Consider the following 17,343-nt stretch of genomic DNA (forward strand, 5'->3'; position numbering starts at 1 on the left):
AAGCTGTATTGCAAAACTTTCCTAGTACCCTTTGTATGTACGGCTAGACTGTAGTTCATTTTTTATATCTATATAATATGATTTACATATGATTGCATAATTGCAAGCAGCTTTGTCAACGGGAGTTATTATAAAATGTTCATGTATATCTTTGAGCTGCCTATTTATTAATTTGGTATTATATAGATTATCCTGTATGAATTTCAATTGATTATATTTGTTAGATATGATATTAAGCATTGTAAATAACCACATGTGGTAAGCTTCAACCGGTATATTATGTTTGTATGCTGATCTTATGCAGTATTTTAGTAAATCTAGATATAACAATTTTTTAAAGTTAGATTTATTAATAGGTGGATTAGGTCGAAATTTAAAACCCAGTGATAAAATATCTCTAAGTTCGGGATATGGGATTATATCTAAATTGCCGGTTATGTGATTATGGTTAGGGTCCACGTATCTATGAAATGAAGGTTTGTGACAAACACACGTATCCTGTCCGATGTTAATATTGTGAAGGTTTGTAGCTATTGTTTTATAGTTACACGCTTTAAGACCAAATGGTTTAGAATATCTAAATCTGATATTAATATGTAAGTTATTAATAGGCAGCAAGTCATTACGTAAATTAATAGTTTTATGTATATCTAAATCATCCATCATTTTATTTTGAAAGTATAAGATGAGGACAGAGTTTTCCGGCTGCTTGCTAACATTCAAAATATTAATTCTGAATTTAAAAATATCTAATATAATGTGCATAAGGTGAGAAGATGCAAAGACTTAATCATTGGTTTTTCTATTTAGTGCTTTGAGTACACTAAGTTTAATACTGAAAAGTGTGTTATGTATTTTACTAATATTTATAGGATCCGTGTCCCACATTTTGAATAAATCTATGAAGTCTCCTAGATGTTCTCGGTTGCTTTTATATGTGTTGGATTTACTATATTTCCTATTGCGATTATATTTACGAAGTTTGGCAATTTGAAACATATAATAAACACAAATATCTTTTAAATTATTCGTCATATATTTTTGATTAAATTTATTATTTAGACCGTATGGATATAGTGTTTTATATTGTAACATGCTAATTTCTTCTTGCAATAATCTTTCATTTGCGTTATTAATTACGTTAAGTATTGAAATGAAAATATTACCAAAAGTATGTTTTTGGAAATGTCTGAATTCAATATCATGTTCCAGATTACCTGTTTTCTTACTGGATTTGTTATTATAAGTTTTAATATCGGAACGATGAAGGTTCATTCTAATATTTAGTTTATTGCTAGTTTGACCAATATATTTAACATTGCACGTACGACAAGTGATCATATATATAACATTATTCATTTTACAGAATATATGTGAATTCGTATTCATTGCAGCATGATTTGGATGCATATAGGGGCAAGTAAGACATAATTTGTTATTACAAGGTTGAAATTTAAGAGATGGTAATCGGATATTAGTGCCAGAAGCATTATATGCTAAACTGCTCTGTAAAGTGTGTGATATTTGTGTATGTGTCAATGTATTAACATGGTTAGGATTACTATCCAGGGCAACAATAGTATCCTCGGTCACTTTTATCCTACTCTGCCGATGTAGTTTATTATTATATTTAAGTGACATAATAAGCGCAAAGTTAATATAAAATAAAATAAAAGCAAAGTTAATATAAAATAAAATAAAAGCAAAGTTAATATAAAATAAAATAAAAGCAAAGTTAATATAAAATAAAATCAAGATGCGCAATCATAAATCCATGAAGGTAAAATTAAGAAAGATCAATGCAGTTAAGAAAATAGAAAAAGAAATATAATAGAAAAAGCAATCTTAGGTAGTGTATACTTAACCTAAGCAAAGCTTTTGTATATATTTATAATTATATTAGTGATAAAAAAGGAAAGAAAGAAAATTAAAAAAACAATAACTAATATTTATGGGTCAATGCAGTTGCAAGCAATCATGCAATACACCCATAATGTCTATAGAATATTATTAGAAAAGGTAAATCAATCCAATAATAATACCATCAGGGACCTAAGAAAACGCAAAAAAAAAAAAAAAAAAAAAATATATATATATATATATATATATATATATATATAGTATATATATATATATATTATTATCGCTTTTTACCGACAATCTAGATGACTTCAACTGGGGCCAACCACCCAGAATAAATAAATTCTTTATTGCTGATAAGTACAGGACATGTACTAGAGACAATAATACTCATCACGGCGACATGGCCAGGAGTTTTACATTATAATATTGAGATTAATTGGCAAAACATTTTTTTTTTACCATTACATGGAAATTATTAGTTACACAAATTAAACATGTAAAAATGAAATTATAATAATGAAAATATGAGGACTGAACGTCATATGGAGGAAGTTATCCCAGTTCCACCGATGTAATCCACTCGAGGAGCATGTGACGGTATTTGTAGTCGGTAGCCATTTTTTGTAGGTCGACTCCAAGACGGAGCAGTGCCTGAATTTTGGGGAGTGCCTGGGCAGGTAAGAACCGACTACACAGTTTCAGCCGGTTGTATTTGAAGGTTAGTGTGGGCTCTGACCTCAAGGATGGCGGAGGATTGTGCCACTGACAGAAATCCCAGATGTTTGGGGCGTTTATCACTCCTGTGTACATTTTTACTGAGGTCAATAAACGCCTGCTGTCAATTAACCTCGGAAGCCTGGGTACATTTAGCTGCTCAGCCATGTCAGTTGTTCTCAATTGAGGGGGTCGGCGATGCTTATTTGTGGCCCATTTCAGGGTCCAGTATTCACACGAGAACACCGGTTTTTGAAGAGAGGGCGACGCAGATGCCCAGATCTCAGCTGCATATAAAATAGCCGGATAAACAGTGGCTTGAAGATATCTGGTAGTGGTTGCGGCATCATTAGAATGAAGTAGGTGTTGTTTCGCTCTCCAGCGTAGGGTGTTAAATCGCTTCCGGAGGTATTCCGTGTGAACATTAAATTTCAGCTTCGGATCAAAATAGATACCGAGATCCTTATGGCAGGTAACTACTGGGATGAGAGTACCTAAAACTGAAGGTTGAATTATTGTTGGTTGGTGTTTCAATGAGTATATCATTATTGCAGATTTTGAAGGGTTAAGGTTTAATTCAAACATCTTCAAGTAAGTTGAAAGGTCGGTCAAATTCTCTGTGATGGAAGACGTAATTGCCATTGGGTCTGCAGACGTTGGGATTAAGGTCAGAAACTTTATATCGTCGGCATATATTATAGCATCATCACGAAGACGCATAAAAGGAATCAGAATGGCTGAGAAAAGAAGGCCAGACAGGACACCACCTTGTGGGACTCCTGCATTGATTTTTCTTGTAAAGTGGGTCTTCTTCAAAGTGAGGTGGACACTTCTATTCTTCAATAAGGCGGTGAGGAAAGCTAGAAGGTCTCCATTAATCCTGAAGAAGAATTGTAGAAGACTGAGAAGGGCTGTGACGTCTAGACTGTCAAAAGCAGCTTCAATATCGGCGTACACTATAGCTAATTCAGATTTATTTTCGAAGGCTTGAAGAATTGATATCTGTGCGGCCATGATGTTTGTTATGGTGGATCTATTTTCGACTGCGAAATGGAACTGTTTCAGCTTCTGTGGCATCAGCTGTTTGTTTAATGCTGGAAGAAGTGCCTTTTCTAGAAGTTTCAGGAGGGTGGAAGAAGTTGAGATTGGTCTGAAATCTTTTAGGCTTGTTGGTGCTTTAACCTTAGGTAGTGGCCTCACAGAGTATTCATTCCACTGAGCAGGGAAAACTCGTGTGGAAAGAACTGAGTTGTAGATTGAGAGTAATGCATCTAGGATATAGGGGCTAAGGCATTTAATTATGAAATGAGGTATCTTATCACAGCCTGCGGTACTAGATGGTCGCAGGGAGTTAATTGCATATATCAGTTGCTGTCTTGTGATGGAAATTATGGAGAGGTCATCAGTAGCAGCAAATTGAGAGTTTTGGAGAGGGATTTCGGCAGAAGCGGACTTGGTTTTGAATCTTGAAATGTAGTTCATCCAGTTATCTAGATCAAGATTTGAATTAATGCAACTGTGTCTTGATGAGTATGGCGCTTTTCCTTTAGACAAGGTAGTGTCGGTGTATCTCTTTATTGCTAATGCCTTGAGTCTGTTGAACATAGCTCTTGCTCTGGAGTATAGGATTCGATCTTGGGTTGTGCCAGAGATTTTCCACTGCCTGTGAAGGTACTGCTTGTTGTGGAAACTGCGCGCTAGATCTTTGGTCCACCAAGCTCTAGTTCTTGGAGAAATGTGTACAGTTTTGGCTGATGCATAGAGGGTGACTGTATTTATCCATCTTGTGATTAGGTCAACTGCGAGGATTGGGTCACATCCATCAAGCACATGCCATGGAATAGACTGCGCTGCCTCGAGGCACTTTTTTGGATCCAGAAAATTCGGAGAAAATATGATTTTCTTTTCAACAGTATTACGGCAATTGAAGCTGGGCATAGGCAGAACAAGAAGTAATGCAATTGGGTCGTGATCTGAATTGAAGGACGTTTCTGGTGGAATGTCGACTCTGCAAATTCCAGAACATAGAATCAAGTCAAGGCGATTGGCGCCTCTCGTTGGCTCCTCATTGATAATCGTGAAGTTTGATGGAGAGAGATTGTTCATTAGTCGTTGAAGGAGAGGGCTCAGGTGAGGTGGAAGGTTAAAGTCGCCGCAGAGAATGTGCGTAGCAGGAGGGTGTAACTTACTCATTATCCAGCTAGTAGCATCGTCAATTGTTGCAGTATCTGGAGCTGGGGGAATGTAGATTGCCACTAAATCAATTAAACAGGCATTAAACTTCACAGTCACGAGTATTACTTCATAAAATAAGGAGTTGCTAGATGTGACGTGCACCAATTTCAGGTTGGAATCCTTGACGAAGATGGCAACACCGCCGCCTCTAGATTGAGATCTTGATGTGAAGAACGATGAAAAACCAGCGGCCGCAGCATAGGCTATTGACTCTTGGTCAGGTTCAAGCCATGTTTCTGATAGACAAATTACATCCATGCTATTGGACAACAAGAGTTGTTCGAGAGTTTCAAGCTTATTTCGGAGGCTCCGGACATTTTGGTAGAAAACTCTAAGGGTGAGTTGAAAGGGAATTTTCATAAGTGCTGATCGCTTTGTAGATGCTTTGGAACACCTCAACAGATTAGGCCTGATGGAAATTATACTGTTAATTGAAAGTGATTGAAAAGCAGGGTTATGTGGTATTACATCGGTATGTTTATTAGCAGTAGCTGGGGAAAGATAGTGATTGGAGCTGGATGTGTGGTGCGGTGGTTTTCGACAGTCGAGAGACACTAGTGTTGTTTCACAATTAGTTAGTCATGCAGGGGAGAGTTGTGTCATCTTTCGGTTTTGGTCATAAGATGAAGTTGCATTGGATGGTTTTGGGTCTTTCGATTCATAAAAAGTCCTGATTAGAGTGCCAACTGGCCATACAGATGTTGATGCAACTGTTCTGAATGCCCGACTTTCGCAAACTACTCTAAAGGACGAATAATTTTGCGTTTTCTTGAGTAAATTTGCAGATACTTTGGTATGCAGTTCTTTACTTATTGCAGTCTCAATTTCCTCAGCAGTTGTCAGTGGCCCCAGTCGGGAAATAAAAAGACTTCTGTGCTGGGAGGTGGAAGGCTTGCTCATCGATCTCAGAATAGAGGACGTGGAGGTACCAATCCTAATCTGACCCTTTTCCTTGATATTGGCAGGGTGACTCTTAATTTGAAAGGGTGACCTGGGGAAATGAGGGTTCTGATTAGCTGCTAATTGAGATGAAACAGAACGGGTAGCAGCGATTTTTGCCCAAGATTGTTTGTTCATGACAGGTGAGCAATGGCTGCTTTCAGACTGCAGCACAGATGGTAAAACTGAAGTCAATTTTGAAGGTGGGGTGCTAATTTGGTGGGCTGCCACTTGTGGATCACACCTCTGTTCAGCTTCTTGACCCGAATTCGTGACTGGGACTTCGCTGCATGCTACATTAGGGAATTGAGATTCCTCTGAAAGGTGATTGGCTACCTGAGTATTTAGGCAACATTCCAATTCAGCGGGATCGTGTGAGGTCAAAACGACAAGAGGTTCTCTGTTTCTGTGATGATCAATATATGCTAAGTAATTTAAATCTAAACCAAATATAAACCAGTATAGGTCAAATATAAATCGAATATAAATAAATCGAACGATGATAAAAGTTAAGAAAAATTTTGAAATATTAGAATCAAAGTTAAGAAATATAAGTAAAATATAAATGTAAGCATATATTAATCATCGTTGACCCGACAGAGAACGTAATTTAATGATTAAAATAAGATTAAATATATAATACATACTACATTTGACCGTATCTAGGACATAATGTAAGTCATCAAAATAATATGTGGTGCCCCCTATGTGATGGATACGGTAAAAATAAATAAATAATTAAATTAACGCAAAGAGAAACATGCAGATAGTAAGAAGAAAAACTAAAGGAGTAGGAATAATAGAACCTGAACTCCACAAAGGCGAAAAATAGTGGTATAGATAAGAAATAGTTTGTCCTACGTTTTTTTTTAATACATATAGTTAAATTCATTTAAATTTACTTAAATTCACGCTGAGATAACATGCAAATTCAGCTCAGGGTCCTACTATAGGAACGGGTTTGCGATCCCGGGCATACCCGAGCCACAACTTATATCTTGTAATGTCTTTAAACTGTCCTACACTCTTTATTTTTATTTCTCCGAAATTATTAGGGCAATCCGAGGACGTAGGAGAAACTATTTCTTATCTATACCACTATTTTTCGCCTTTGTGGAGTTCAGGTTCTATTTTTCCTACTCCTTTAGTTTTTCTTCTTACTATCTGCATGTTTCTCTTTGCGTTAATTTAATTTAATTATTTATTTATTTTTACCGTATCCATCACATAGGGAGCACCACATATTATTTTGACGACTATTACATTATTCCTAGATACGGTCAAATGTAGTATGTATTATATATTTAATCTTATTTTAATCATTAAATTACGTTCTCTGTCGGATCAACGATGATTAATATATGCTTACATTTATATTTTACTTATATTTCTTAACTTTGATTCTAATATTTCAAAATTTTTCTTAACTTTTATCATCGTTCGATTTATTTATATTCGATTTATATTTGACCTATACTGGTTTATATTTGGTTTAGATTTAAATTACTTAGCATATATTGATCATCACAGAAACAGAGAACCTCTTGTCGTTTTTTGCCTTCATTCTGGGTGGTTGGCTCCAGTTGAAGTCATCTAGATTGTCGGTAAAAAGCGATAATAATATTTTTTTTTTTTTTTTTTTTTGCGTTTTCTTAGGTCCCTCATGGTATTATTATTATTGGATTGATTTACTTTTTCTAATAATATTCTATATATATATATATATATATATATAAATCTACTCACCCGATTCCTCTTTTTCAATTATCTTTGGCAAGTAGGATCTCACGGCTATACCCGTAATTGAGGAAAGCAAACCAGTGACTTTGGCTAAAAAAAATAATAATTTAAGCATATTATTTCAATTGAATTATCATTATATCATTTAAATTCAGTTGAATTATGCTGGTTCTTGTCATTTTTATTTTGTTTTTGATATCAGTTTTACATTTCAATAGTCTAAAAATCGTGCAGTTTCACTTCTTTTGACCCAACCTTGATATTTTTTATTTATAGAAATTTTCTTTGACCTCCCTCCAATCTGATAAGAATTTCGGCTTCAGAGAAGCAAATTTTAAATTTGCTTCTCTTAGTTTAGATTCATTTATCTGTATCTTACAGAGCAAAACTTCAGCCATTTTCCACGTTCCACCTTGAACAAATGTCACATGACAAACGCCACCTGTAAGAGCAAAATGTTCTTCCCTTTGGGTTATTTTTTTTTTATTTAGCACATCAGTGATTTAGACCATATTGCGCCATATATATTATGTCTGTGAATTGCGTGTGCCCTGTGGCCGATTTATCTGTTTCCTGGACTGCAAAGCCGATGAATGTGAGAGAGAGAGAAGACCGACCGACTAACTCAGCCGTGTTTTGAAATAGCCCATAAGGAAGGTTTACATATAGTACGATGAACAGATGTCATTTCCATTTGACGTATCCCGTTATCCTAACAAAAATGAAACGGGACGCCAAATATCCCCTTTCTTTCTTTTTTTTTTTCTAATGATGCCATTTTTATTTAGAAATTACATAAAACTTTTATGTTATGCCCACATTTTCAGAACATTATGTCCTAAAAATGTATGCATAACGTAAAAAATGTGTGCAACGTCCTTTGAATTAACAGAAAGCTATTTTCAATTAGCCTTCTGTTTATTGAAAAATATGCTCTCTGTGGCACATCATTACAATATCAAAAATATATCCATCTCTAAAATATGGATTGTTTTTACATGTTATCGCGGGCTGATAAAATGATAAAATTCCTTCCACTGATAAAATCCTTCCCCCTCGCCCCCCAAAATCTTTGAAGAGTGAAATTTCAGTTAATTCACAATGCTCTCAGCATGCATTCCCTCCTATTGTGCCTGGGCAGAATTGCAGACAAAGAATAAGAGAAAAACGCTAAAGAATATTCCATCACAACCAGTCATTCAAATACGTAAAAATTACGCAAATCATTTATCACTATATTAAATACATCCTGACCTAACTAGCATCCTATATTTATCCAATAAATTATCATCCTTTTTATGAAAAATGTTTCTCGTTTATCTGACAATAGAGTTCCCCATAAAATTAATTCCATCTGAGCCAGAATAGGCTGTCATTAATCATTCTCTTTCCTTTCCTTTCTTAAGAGCTAAATCAGGAGCGCATCACCTGACAGATCCCTAGATATTCGATTTCCTGGTGTCTCTCCGGTTTTATTCGGCTGCAGAGTTTCTCCAGTGATTCAGATTAATCTAGCAGTGAACCAAGTTTTGTTTTTAGATCGGTACCCTCCCTGCATCTACCACACGTATTTAAATCAATCAAGTGTACTAGAAAATTCTAGTACAGTTGAATAATAGACCGAACTATTGAATACATGCCACTGCCTGTATGGGGAAAAAAAAAAAAAAGAACTCTGGACTCGCAGGGAAATTGCAAATGGCCATTTCCATCTGAGTAGTGGCAACTTAAGTTTAACATTTGTCAATGTTAAATTTCAGTTGCCACTTCTCAGCCCATCTGCCCAACTTTACCAGATCCTGTTGCAGCAGCAGCATACTGTTATTAACAAACCTGCCAACCTTTGTATCATCTGTAAACTTTCACATTACGCTTGATATACCTTCATCAATATCATTGATAAATTTACAGAACAACAATGAGCCCAACACTGAACCCTGGAGGTCACCACAAATAACATTAATCCACGAAGAGCTGTGTCCATTGATTACCACTTTGTCTTCTCCCACTCAACCATTGATTTATCCATTGTAGCAACTTGCCCTTAATGCTCCAATTTGTACAGCAGTCTTCCATGTGTAACAGTAGTAGTAGTAGCGGCATGTGATGCAAAAAAGCAAGTGTATGAGCTTATGCAGCATCAGCAAAAAAAAAAAAAAAAATCACACCATTCCTTCCAAATGCCTGTCCAGTTCCTCCTTAAATTTATTCAACCTATCAACTTCCACAACGACAGATGGAAGTTTGTTCCAACAATTAACCACCCGCTGGCTAAAAGCAAATTTCCGCACATCTATTCTACATCTGTCCGTTCTTAATTTGAATTTATGCCCCCTTAGGTTCGTAATCTGAACAAGTGGAAGAATCCCATCAGAATTCAGCGTGCTCAACCCATTCAAGGCCTTATACACCTCAATCAGATTACCTCGCAGGTGCCTAGTCTCCAGCTGCTGCAAATTTCCAGAACTTAAGCCTCTCCTGATAAGAGGATCCCTTCATTCCCCTCACCAATCTTGTTGCCCTTCTCTGTACACGCTCAAGCAAATCTACATCCTTCCTAAAATGAGGCCTCCAGACCTGCACGCAGTACTCAAGGCATAGCCTGACCATTGCCTTATACAAAGGGACAATCAACTCCTTTTCCCTGCTAGCAAAATTCCTGTATATTGACAACATCCCATGACCTGCCCTGGCAGCCTGTCTGCATTGCTCAGAAAACTTCATATATGACTGCACAATTACCCCTAGGTGTTTTTCATTTTCTACCACCTTAAGTGTAGTACCGCACAGTTGGTACGTTTCTGTGGGGTTACTTCTATCCATATGCAGTACTTTGCAGTATCAAAAGCTTTCTTGAAATCCAAGTATATGATATCAAAATTACCGGTATTTTTTGCATCCAGCTCCTTTGTGACCACGGCATAGTATCCAATCAAATTGGTCGTACAAGACTTCCCCTTAATAAACCCATGATGTGTCTGAATTATTACTGCAGTCTTGCCTAGATGATCCTGCAATGCTTCTTTAACCAGTAACTCCATTATTTTCCCTGGAACAGAAGTAAAACTAACAGGATTTGACCCTTTGATCTCCCTTTGTGAATTGGAGATATATTTCTGTGGGTACTTCCCCTGAGTCCAAGGATGATCTCATAATTATGGCTAAGGATTTGCTTACGTCCTTTGCCACCTTAACTGGATAGATCCCATCTACCCCAAGTGCCTTTCTTATGTTTAACTTCAACAATTTCTCCTCTACTTTGCTCTCAATTATTACAGAATCATTTAACTCCCTGTTAGAGTTTGATAAACATCCGACCCTCTCCTCTTTGAATAACTCCTCATGTGTGAAGGTAGATGCAAAATACTCATTTAGTTTGGCAGCTATCTGAGAATGATCATCTACAGTCAAACCATTGATATCAAGTGAACTAATCTGATTGAACCCCTTCCTTTAAATAAATAAATAAATTTTCTGTTTATACTCCGGGACGACCAAACGGTCAGGGGAGTTCACAAGATAGATTGCATACAAGAAACAGCACCGTATTCAGCAGTCACGGGCTTGAACCCCGTTCACTTAAGGCACATGTACTTATGCATCCACGCGCCTAACCACTAGGCTACGGCGGCCTCTTATAGTTTATATAATTAAAGAAATCTTTGCTGATTTTCTGTATCATCACAAATCACCTAGGCGGAGTTGAACTAACGTTCCGTAGCCGCCGTACATAAGACAGAATAAAAAATAATAACAATAAATAAAAAATAAATAAATTCTCCGTTTATACTCCGGGACGACCACACGCATACTATACATGTCAACATATCAACAAAGTGGCCAGTTCCTGGAGGACGTCATTCACTTTAGATTCAGTGGTGGCTTGGATAGAGCAGTAGAAGATAAAGACGGGGTCATCCGCGTAAGATGTCATAGTCACGTCAAGAAACGAGCAAGGTGGCCGGTCATCCAGGACCTTGTTCCAGCCAGTGGGGCCGATGATAGGCCTCTGGTGACCGACCTTGAAAGATGGTAGAAGTTGGACCTGATGGAGAATAATAGAGAAATAGCTCCTCGGATAGCTGTAAATCTTCAAAGAGCAACCTGCAAGGCAAACTCACTGGATGACGCTCACCACTAGACAGAGTAAAATTCCCCTTGAAAGTCGATGAGGACCTCTCAAGCATATTTATGCATTAAAGTGGTGGTGATGGCGGCTTGAAGAATATCTATGAAGACGTCATACAACCAAACTCTGTTGAGCTCTGTAGGCCTTTTGGAGTTGTAATAGAATCGGGAACCGTTTCAACTCAAAACGGGGAGTCTGGAAACAATCAGGCTTTCAAAACATTCTCAAGGATAGATAAGAGAGCAATGGGCCAGTAGGCCTTGCGAAAATCAGCTGGGGAGGTGGGGATCCTTAGGGATTAGCCAAAGATTCTCATGTCGTCATCTGTATGGAAAACTTCCTTCACAGAGGCAGGTGTTGAATAGCTCTAAAATAAATAAGACTAGGGGGTGAAAAACCTTAGTATCTTGATAGTGTCTCTTACAGTTAAATCACCACCTGCCTTGCTTAATTAATTCTACTTATGAAATCCTCCAGCTCCTCCAAGGTAAAGAGGGGGGAGGTGAGACTTCGAGGAGGATAGGCTGATAGGCGTTGTTCACTTCCATCCATGATACCAGTCATAGTGTCACTCCAGTTGGTTGTTTCTTGACTGATGGTCAAAGCCATAGAACTGATAAAATCTGTAGTTGTGGGTTTGTTACGGATCATTTTAAATACAACATCCCGTTGGTCGGTGTTTCCTCATGTCGCCATTTTCTTTGTTTATGGCCTCTCATGAAGTGTTTTGTGTGGCGAATGGCGATAAGCACTCTCTTTCCAGCACTGCGTGCTCCTGGAACATTTGGACCTGTCTATATTCTTTACAGCACACGAACTACAATCACCATTCCACCTCGCGTTCAGTCTGGCACCTGTATTTACAAATCTGTCTCAGAGGGCATCATTATCTTTTCTGCCGGTGTTGTCATTTGTTTACACTAGCAGTGTATACGAGTATATCATCAGGCCCGCTTTAACGCTACGGCCAAACCGGCCGTGGCCGGAGGCCTCACTTGAAGAGGGCCTCAATTTCAGTGTAAATATTTTCTAAAGTAGTGATAAAAATTTCTAATAATAATAATAATAATAATAATAATAAACCAAGAAAACGTGTAATATAAAAGCATATTTAAACTTAACGTGTTAAGTGTTTAAATTTTATTCTTATACCTTTTTATTGTACAATAAATAAGTTAAAAGTTTCTACTAAAATTTGTTTTTATTAGTACTTTATTTTTCAAGTCAAAAAACATAAAACATTTTTGACCTCTTATTTTACAATTTTTATCAAGGAATTATTATTCACAATATAAACATAACCTATGGAGCCTCAAATTTATATATTACTGGGGGCGTATTTCATCCTTAATCCGGCCCTGTTTATCGTGTATATCCCAACTGTTTATTCCAAAAGTCTTTTTCATTTGGCCAGTCCTTATCTATCGACTAAATTTTTACTTTAAATTCATTTAAAAAATACCTACCATAATAGTATATCCATTCCTTGTAAGCTGATGCTTTCAGGACATTTTCTGACGCAATAGACAGAATTCCAATGAATCCCAGAGTTCCACTGTTAAGTTTTAAAACCTTGGTCAGAAGTGGAATCAGTGTGATTATTGCGATACCGTTCAAAACATGGGCGACAGCATTAACATTTGAATAAGTTGTTACATTCCAATCAAACATTTTATTAGCATGTAGGTAACCAACGGATACCGCACCTGAAAAAAAAAGTGATTATGTTAATTAGTTCATTCTGATTAAGGAAGCTTCTGAAACAACCTCAGGAAATATTTAATTTGAAAATTTTGTTTTTTTATAGTAAGGATTACTTCTTGATCGATGTGTGTCTATTTTTGTGCTAAAGTTTAGGTTTTTTTTTTGTTGTCGTTACAGTAATTCTTATACCAGCAGAAGAATTTTACCTAATTGCCATTAATAAAATTCTATGGTCCTCGGTTTTTTTTTATAGCTTTTGCTTAGGAGGGAAGGGATCGGAGTTTCTATGACTTTTATGCTCTTGTTTGGGAGGAGTGATTAATCCAGGTCTCAGTTTTTTTCATTAATTTTGTCTGAGAGGACGATTAATATTTTTTGAGTGGGTCTAGCACAGAATGTTTTTGAGTGGGATTTATTGGGGCTGCAGGCCGATTCTGTGCAATTAGATCAACGAGTATATTAATTTTACCTGTGCAAGTACATATTTTTATTTTGGCACTGCAGTTATTTTGGTCATATTCACAATTTACAACTGTGACTCTTTGCTTAAGTGATTACGCTTCTTCCTGTCATCTCTAACAGCTTTTATAGTGACGGCAAACCGGATATAATAAGAGCCATTACCTTTGATTGTCAACAGCATACGGCCTGGGTGGGTGGCTATCTGTCGGCGAAGCAGTGTTTTTTTGTCTAATGAAGGACAGGAGGGTCAAAACATAGTGGAAGTATTTCCAGTCCTGACGGACATAAAGTAATTGAACAAGTCTTCAGGCTAATGGGGGAAACCCTGGGGTCCGCCACAACAACACATGAACGAGTCTTCAACATCTGTTCGTCAAAGTGAAGAGTTTTACCAGTTGCTGCGAATTACCAGACAAGACTGGGGTGAACACCAAAACCCTACATTTATTTTATAATGAAGCGATAATCCCAGTATGCTGCAAGTCTTTGGTTTAGACATACTGCACTTAAAATTGTACAAACTAAGTGTTATCGACTATTCAACGTTGTTTTCTCCTTTGCTTTCTTCACATTTGCCGAACAGTATCAACTCCAGCTGTACAGACTCTTGCGGGCAATTTTACCACTTAACCTGCATGTTGTATTTAGAGGTCTTTGTTTTTACAATCGTCGAGGCATTTCTACGGAATTTCAGGGAATCATTGTCAACCCTCAGTCTGATCTCAAAACTGAATGAACTCGATGCTGGAATTTATTAGTCAACATTTGGCAGAACAATTTGAATTCTACCGAAAAATGAGCCATTACCAAAAATTCGTTCCTGACGTAACTACACTACTTTAATCATCAACCAGAAAATGGTTTTCACACTCACTGTTTACCTCCTATATTCTAACTGGACATGGTTCGCTTAACGCAAAACTTTACCAATTTAGACTTTCTAATATTGGCCTGCTGTCGATGTAGGCTAACGGAAGACTCTTCTCATGGCCTTTTTGAATATTCTATTTACGAAGACCTAAGATCGGCTCTTAAGGCAACAGTTCCAAACTTGTCTCCTGGATGTCAGGAGATGCTCATAGCTATCAATAATTTTCAAGCCCTTCAAACCTTCTGCAATGCTGCTTTTAATCGTAGGAAGACTTTCAACCTGAACGTTAATGCAAGCAGTCAAATTGAAAACACATCGTAAATGAAAATACAACCTGTTGACGTCACGTCCTGCCTTGCTGATCTTGTTTTTGGATAATTTTAAAGTTTTCTGTTTATACTCCGGCACGACAACCAAGTCAGTAGAGTTTACAATAAATCGTCAATACAAATATTTATCGTATTTAGTAGTCACGGGCTTAAACCCCGGTCCACTCAAGGAACGCGTGCTATGCACTCTCGCCCCTGACCACTCGGCTACGTTTGACCTTAGACTTTCTCTTTGTGGACTACTTTGGGCAGCACTGGATAAAGACATGTATCCTTTGTCGAGCAGTATCCTTTGTTATACTACACTTTATTTTTAACCCTTTATGCTATTTTCTTCGTCTTCTGTTGTTCTGTCTCCTGGGGGGGGGGGTGAAAGAGTGCGTGCGTGCGCCCGCGCTGTTGCCGAGTCCAGAGTTCTGTATTGTATTGATGAATACAGAGTTCTGTATTCATTACAGTGTACCAAAGAGGAGTTGAAATGACATTCAGATGCCGTCCTACATAAGATACTATACATATCTATATGGACAAATCTTGATAGGAAGTGCAAGTTGAGTTATACTTTCTTGAAATTTTGTATTGTGAGAATTTATTTTTAAAGTTGTAGAGCTTGTATTTACAGAGTTTGTATTGACTGACATCGAAGTTTTGCTGGTGGCTATTATTTTGTCATTAGTTGCAAAAGTTTATTTACATTTTCTTTGTCTGACTGTTAAGGAAGCAGGTAGGCATGTCCTCCCATGGGGATGACAATGAGATAGAGGAGGAAATGGAGATTGTAGAGACGGGCGCTGCCGTGGCTGGACAAGCAACTGCCAGGTTGAAGATAGCTTCGGTGTGAATAAAAAGGCTTGAAACAGTGGCGTGTAATATTAATGAAAGAATTGGAAAGGAAAATTCGTCTCAAAAATAACAAAGAATTACTTTGAAGAATGTGGTAAAAAAGACAAGAAAGGATATTAGTGACAGTGAAGAAGAGGTGGGTAATGGTAGTGTGAACTGAGTTAGCTGACATTCAAAAGATATGGACAGACCTTCAACAATTTTTGTTTTGTGAACCGTCCCAAAGCAATAAAGATATTCATAGAAAATAAAAGTACTAAAGAGTCGAATTAAGGACTGCCAGATTATGACTGAGGCATAAAGATACATATGCAGCAGTGCTGGCGACTGATGTGAAGGAGACGAATAAGGAGTAGTTTGCTGTTATGATTAAGGGACATGATGAAAGTGTAACAAGGAGTGAGCAAGTCGAGGAGAAAGTGAAAAAGAAGAGACCTGTTTTTGCTAAAGTTAAGGTCAGAACAACAACGCAAAAAAGAAGAGATAAGGGTATCTGTATTGAAGGGAACTCACAAGATGTTAAAAAGATTAAGGGCGTTGGTTTACGAGAAATTCCTCATAAGCCTAATTTGAATCCAGGCTAATGAGGAATAACAGTATATAACACGAATAAACGTGTATAATATAGAGTTCCTACAACAGCTGTTGTAGGAACTCTATAGGTCAAAGAACTTGCAGGAGAAAGGATTTTTGTGGCAGGAAGTGATAGAAAACATTAACCTGATATAACTTTGAAGATTGTGGTAAAGATGACAAGGAAGGATATTAGTGACAGTGAAGAAGAGGTAGGTGATGATAGTTTGGATGAACATGTGTGATGTGGGCTGAGTTTGCTGACATTCGAAAGACACGGACAGACCTTCAACAATTTTTTTTATTTATTTTTTTTTTGTGAACCGATCTGGGATGAGCAGTGTGCCAAATAAAGATGTCGAAAACTGGATAATAGAATTTCCAAGAGAAGTAAGAGACATTTCGGTGAAAAGCGAATGGGTATTCATTAACCGTTAATCCCACAGGCTGAGAGACATTGTTATTGTGGCAAATTTCTTCAATTGTTTGGCTTATGGGCATTTGACTAGATATTGTAAAGGCAATATCAAGTGTGGCCACTGCACCGAGGTGCCACATTTTTAAAGATTGTACAAAGAGAAATTAAAGGTGCATGTGCGTGCCTACATGCGTGACTTATATAAGAGAAGTTTAAAATATACAAAAAGAGATATGGCAAATAATGGAATAAGTAAGAAATTTTAAGGTGCTATAAATGAATAGTCAGAAATCATATAGTGTGGTTTTACAATTGGCCAAAATTATGGAAGAAAAGTTTTATGACCTTCTCTTTGTCCAAGAACCATATATGTGTTTAAAGGAGAAGTTAGAGGATTTCTATTTGCATAGGATTGCACATTATGGTCAGGACTGTCAGGCTGCCATTGTGACGAGAAAATTTGTATCAATTACTCAGATTGAAAAGTTGAGTTTTTCACGTGGTGCATGTATCTAAATAATTG

General features: G+C 37.1%; 1 protein-coding gene across 1 annotated transcript in view; it reads right to left on the reverse strand.

The window, feature by feature from the left end:
- LOC150080900 (lysosomal proton-coupled steroid conjugate and bile acid symporter SLC46A3-like) overlaps positions 1 to 13,180 on the reverse strand; it is a gene marked incomplete at its 5' end in the record, with an annotated part of 52,360 nt that extends 39,180 nt beyond the window's left edge. Inside the window, 2 exons of the mRNA XM_090380847.1 lie at positions 7,498 to 7,581; positions 13,087 to 13,180. Of these exons, the coding sequence (XP_090236973.1) occupies positions 7,498 to 7,581; positions 13,087 to 13,180 (178 nt within the window). The remainder of the gene's footprint in view (positions 1 to 7,497; positions 7,582 to 13,086) is intronic.
- Positions 13,181 to 17,343: the final 4,163 nt, after the last annotated feature.

This window comes from Mastigoproctus giganteus, chromosome 9, assembly GCF_048544385.1.
Source record: "Mastigoproctus giganteus isolate SK-2022 chromosome 9, ASM4854438v1, whole genome shotgun sequence".
Taxonomy (NCBI): Eukaryota; Metazoa; Arthropoda; class Arachnida; order Uropygi; family Thelyphonidae; genus Mastigoproctus; species Mastigoproctus giganteus.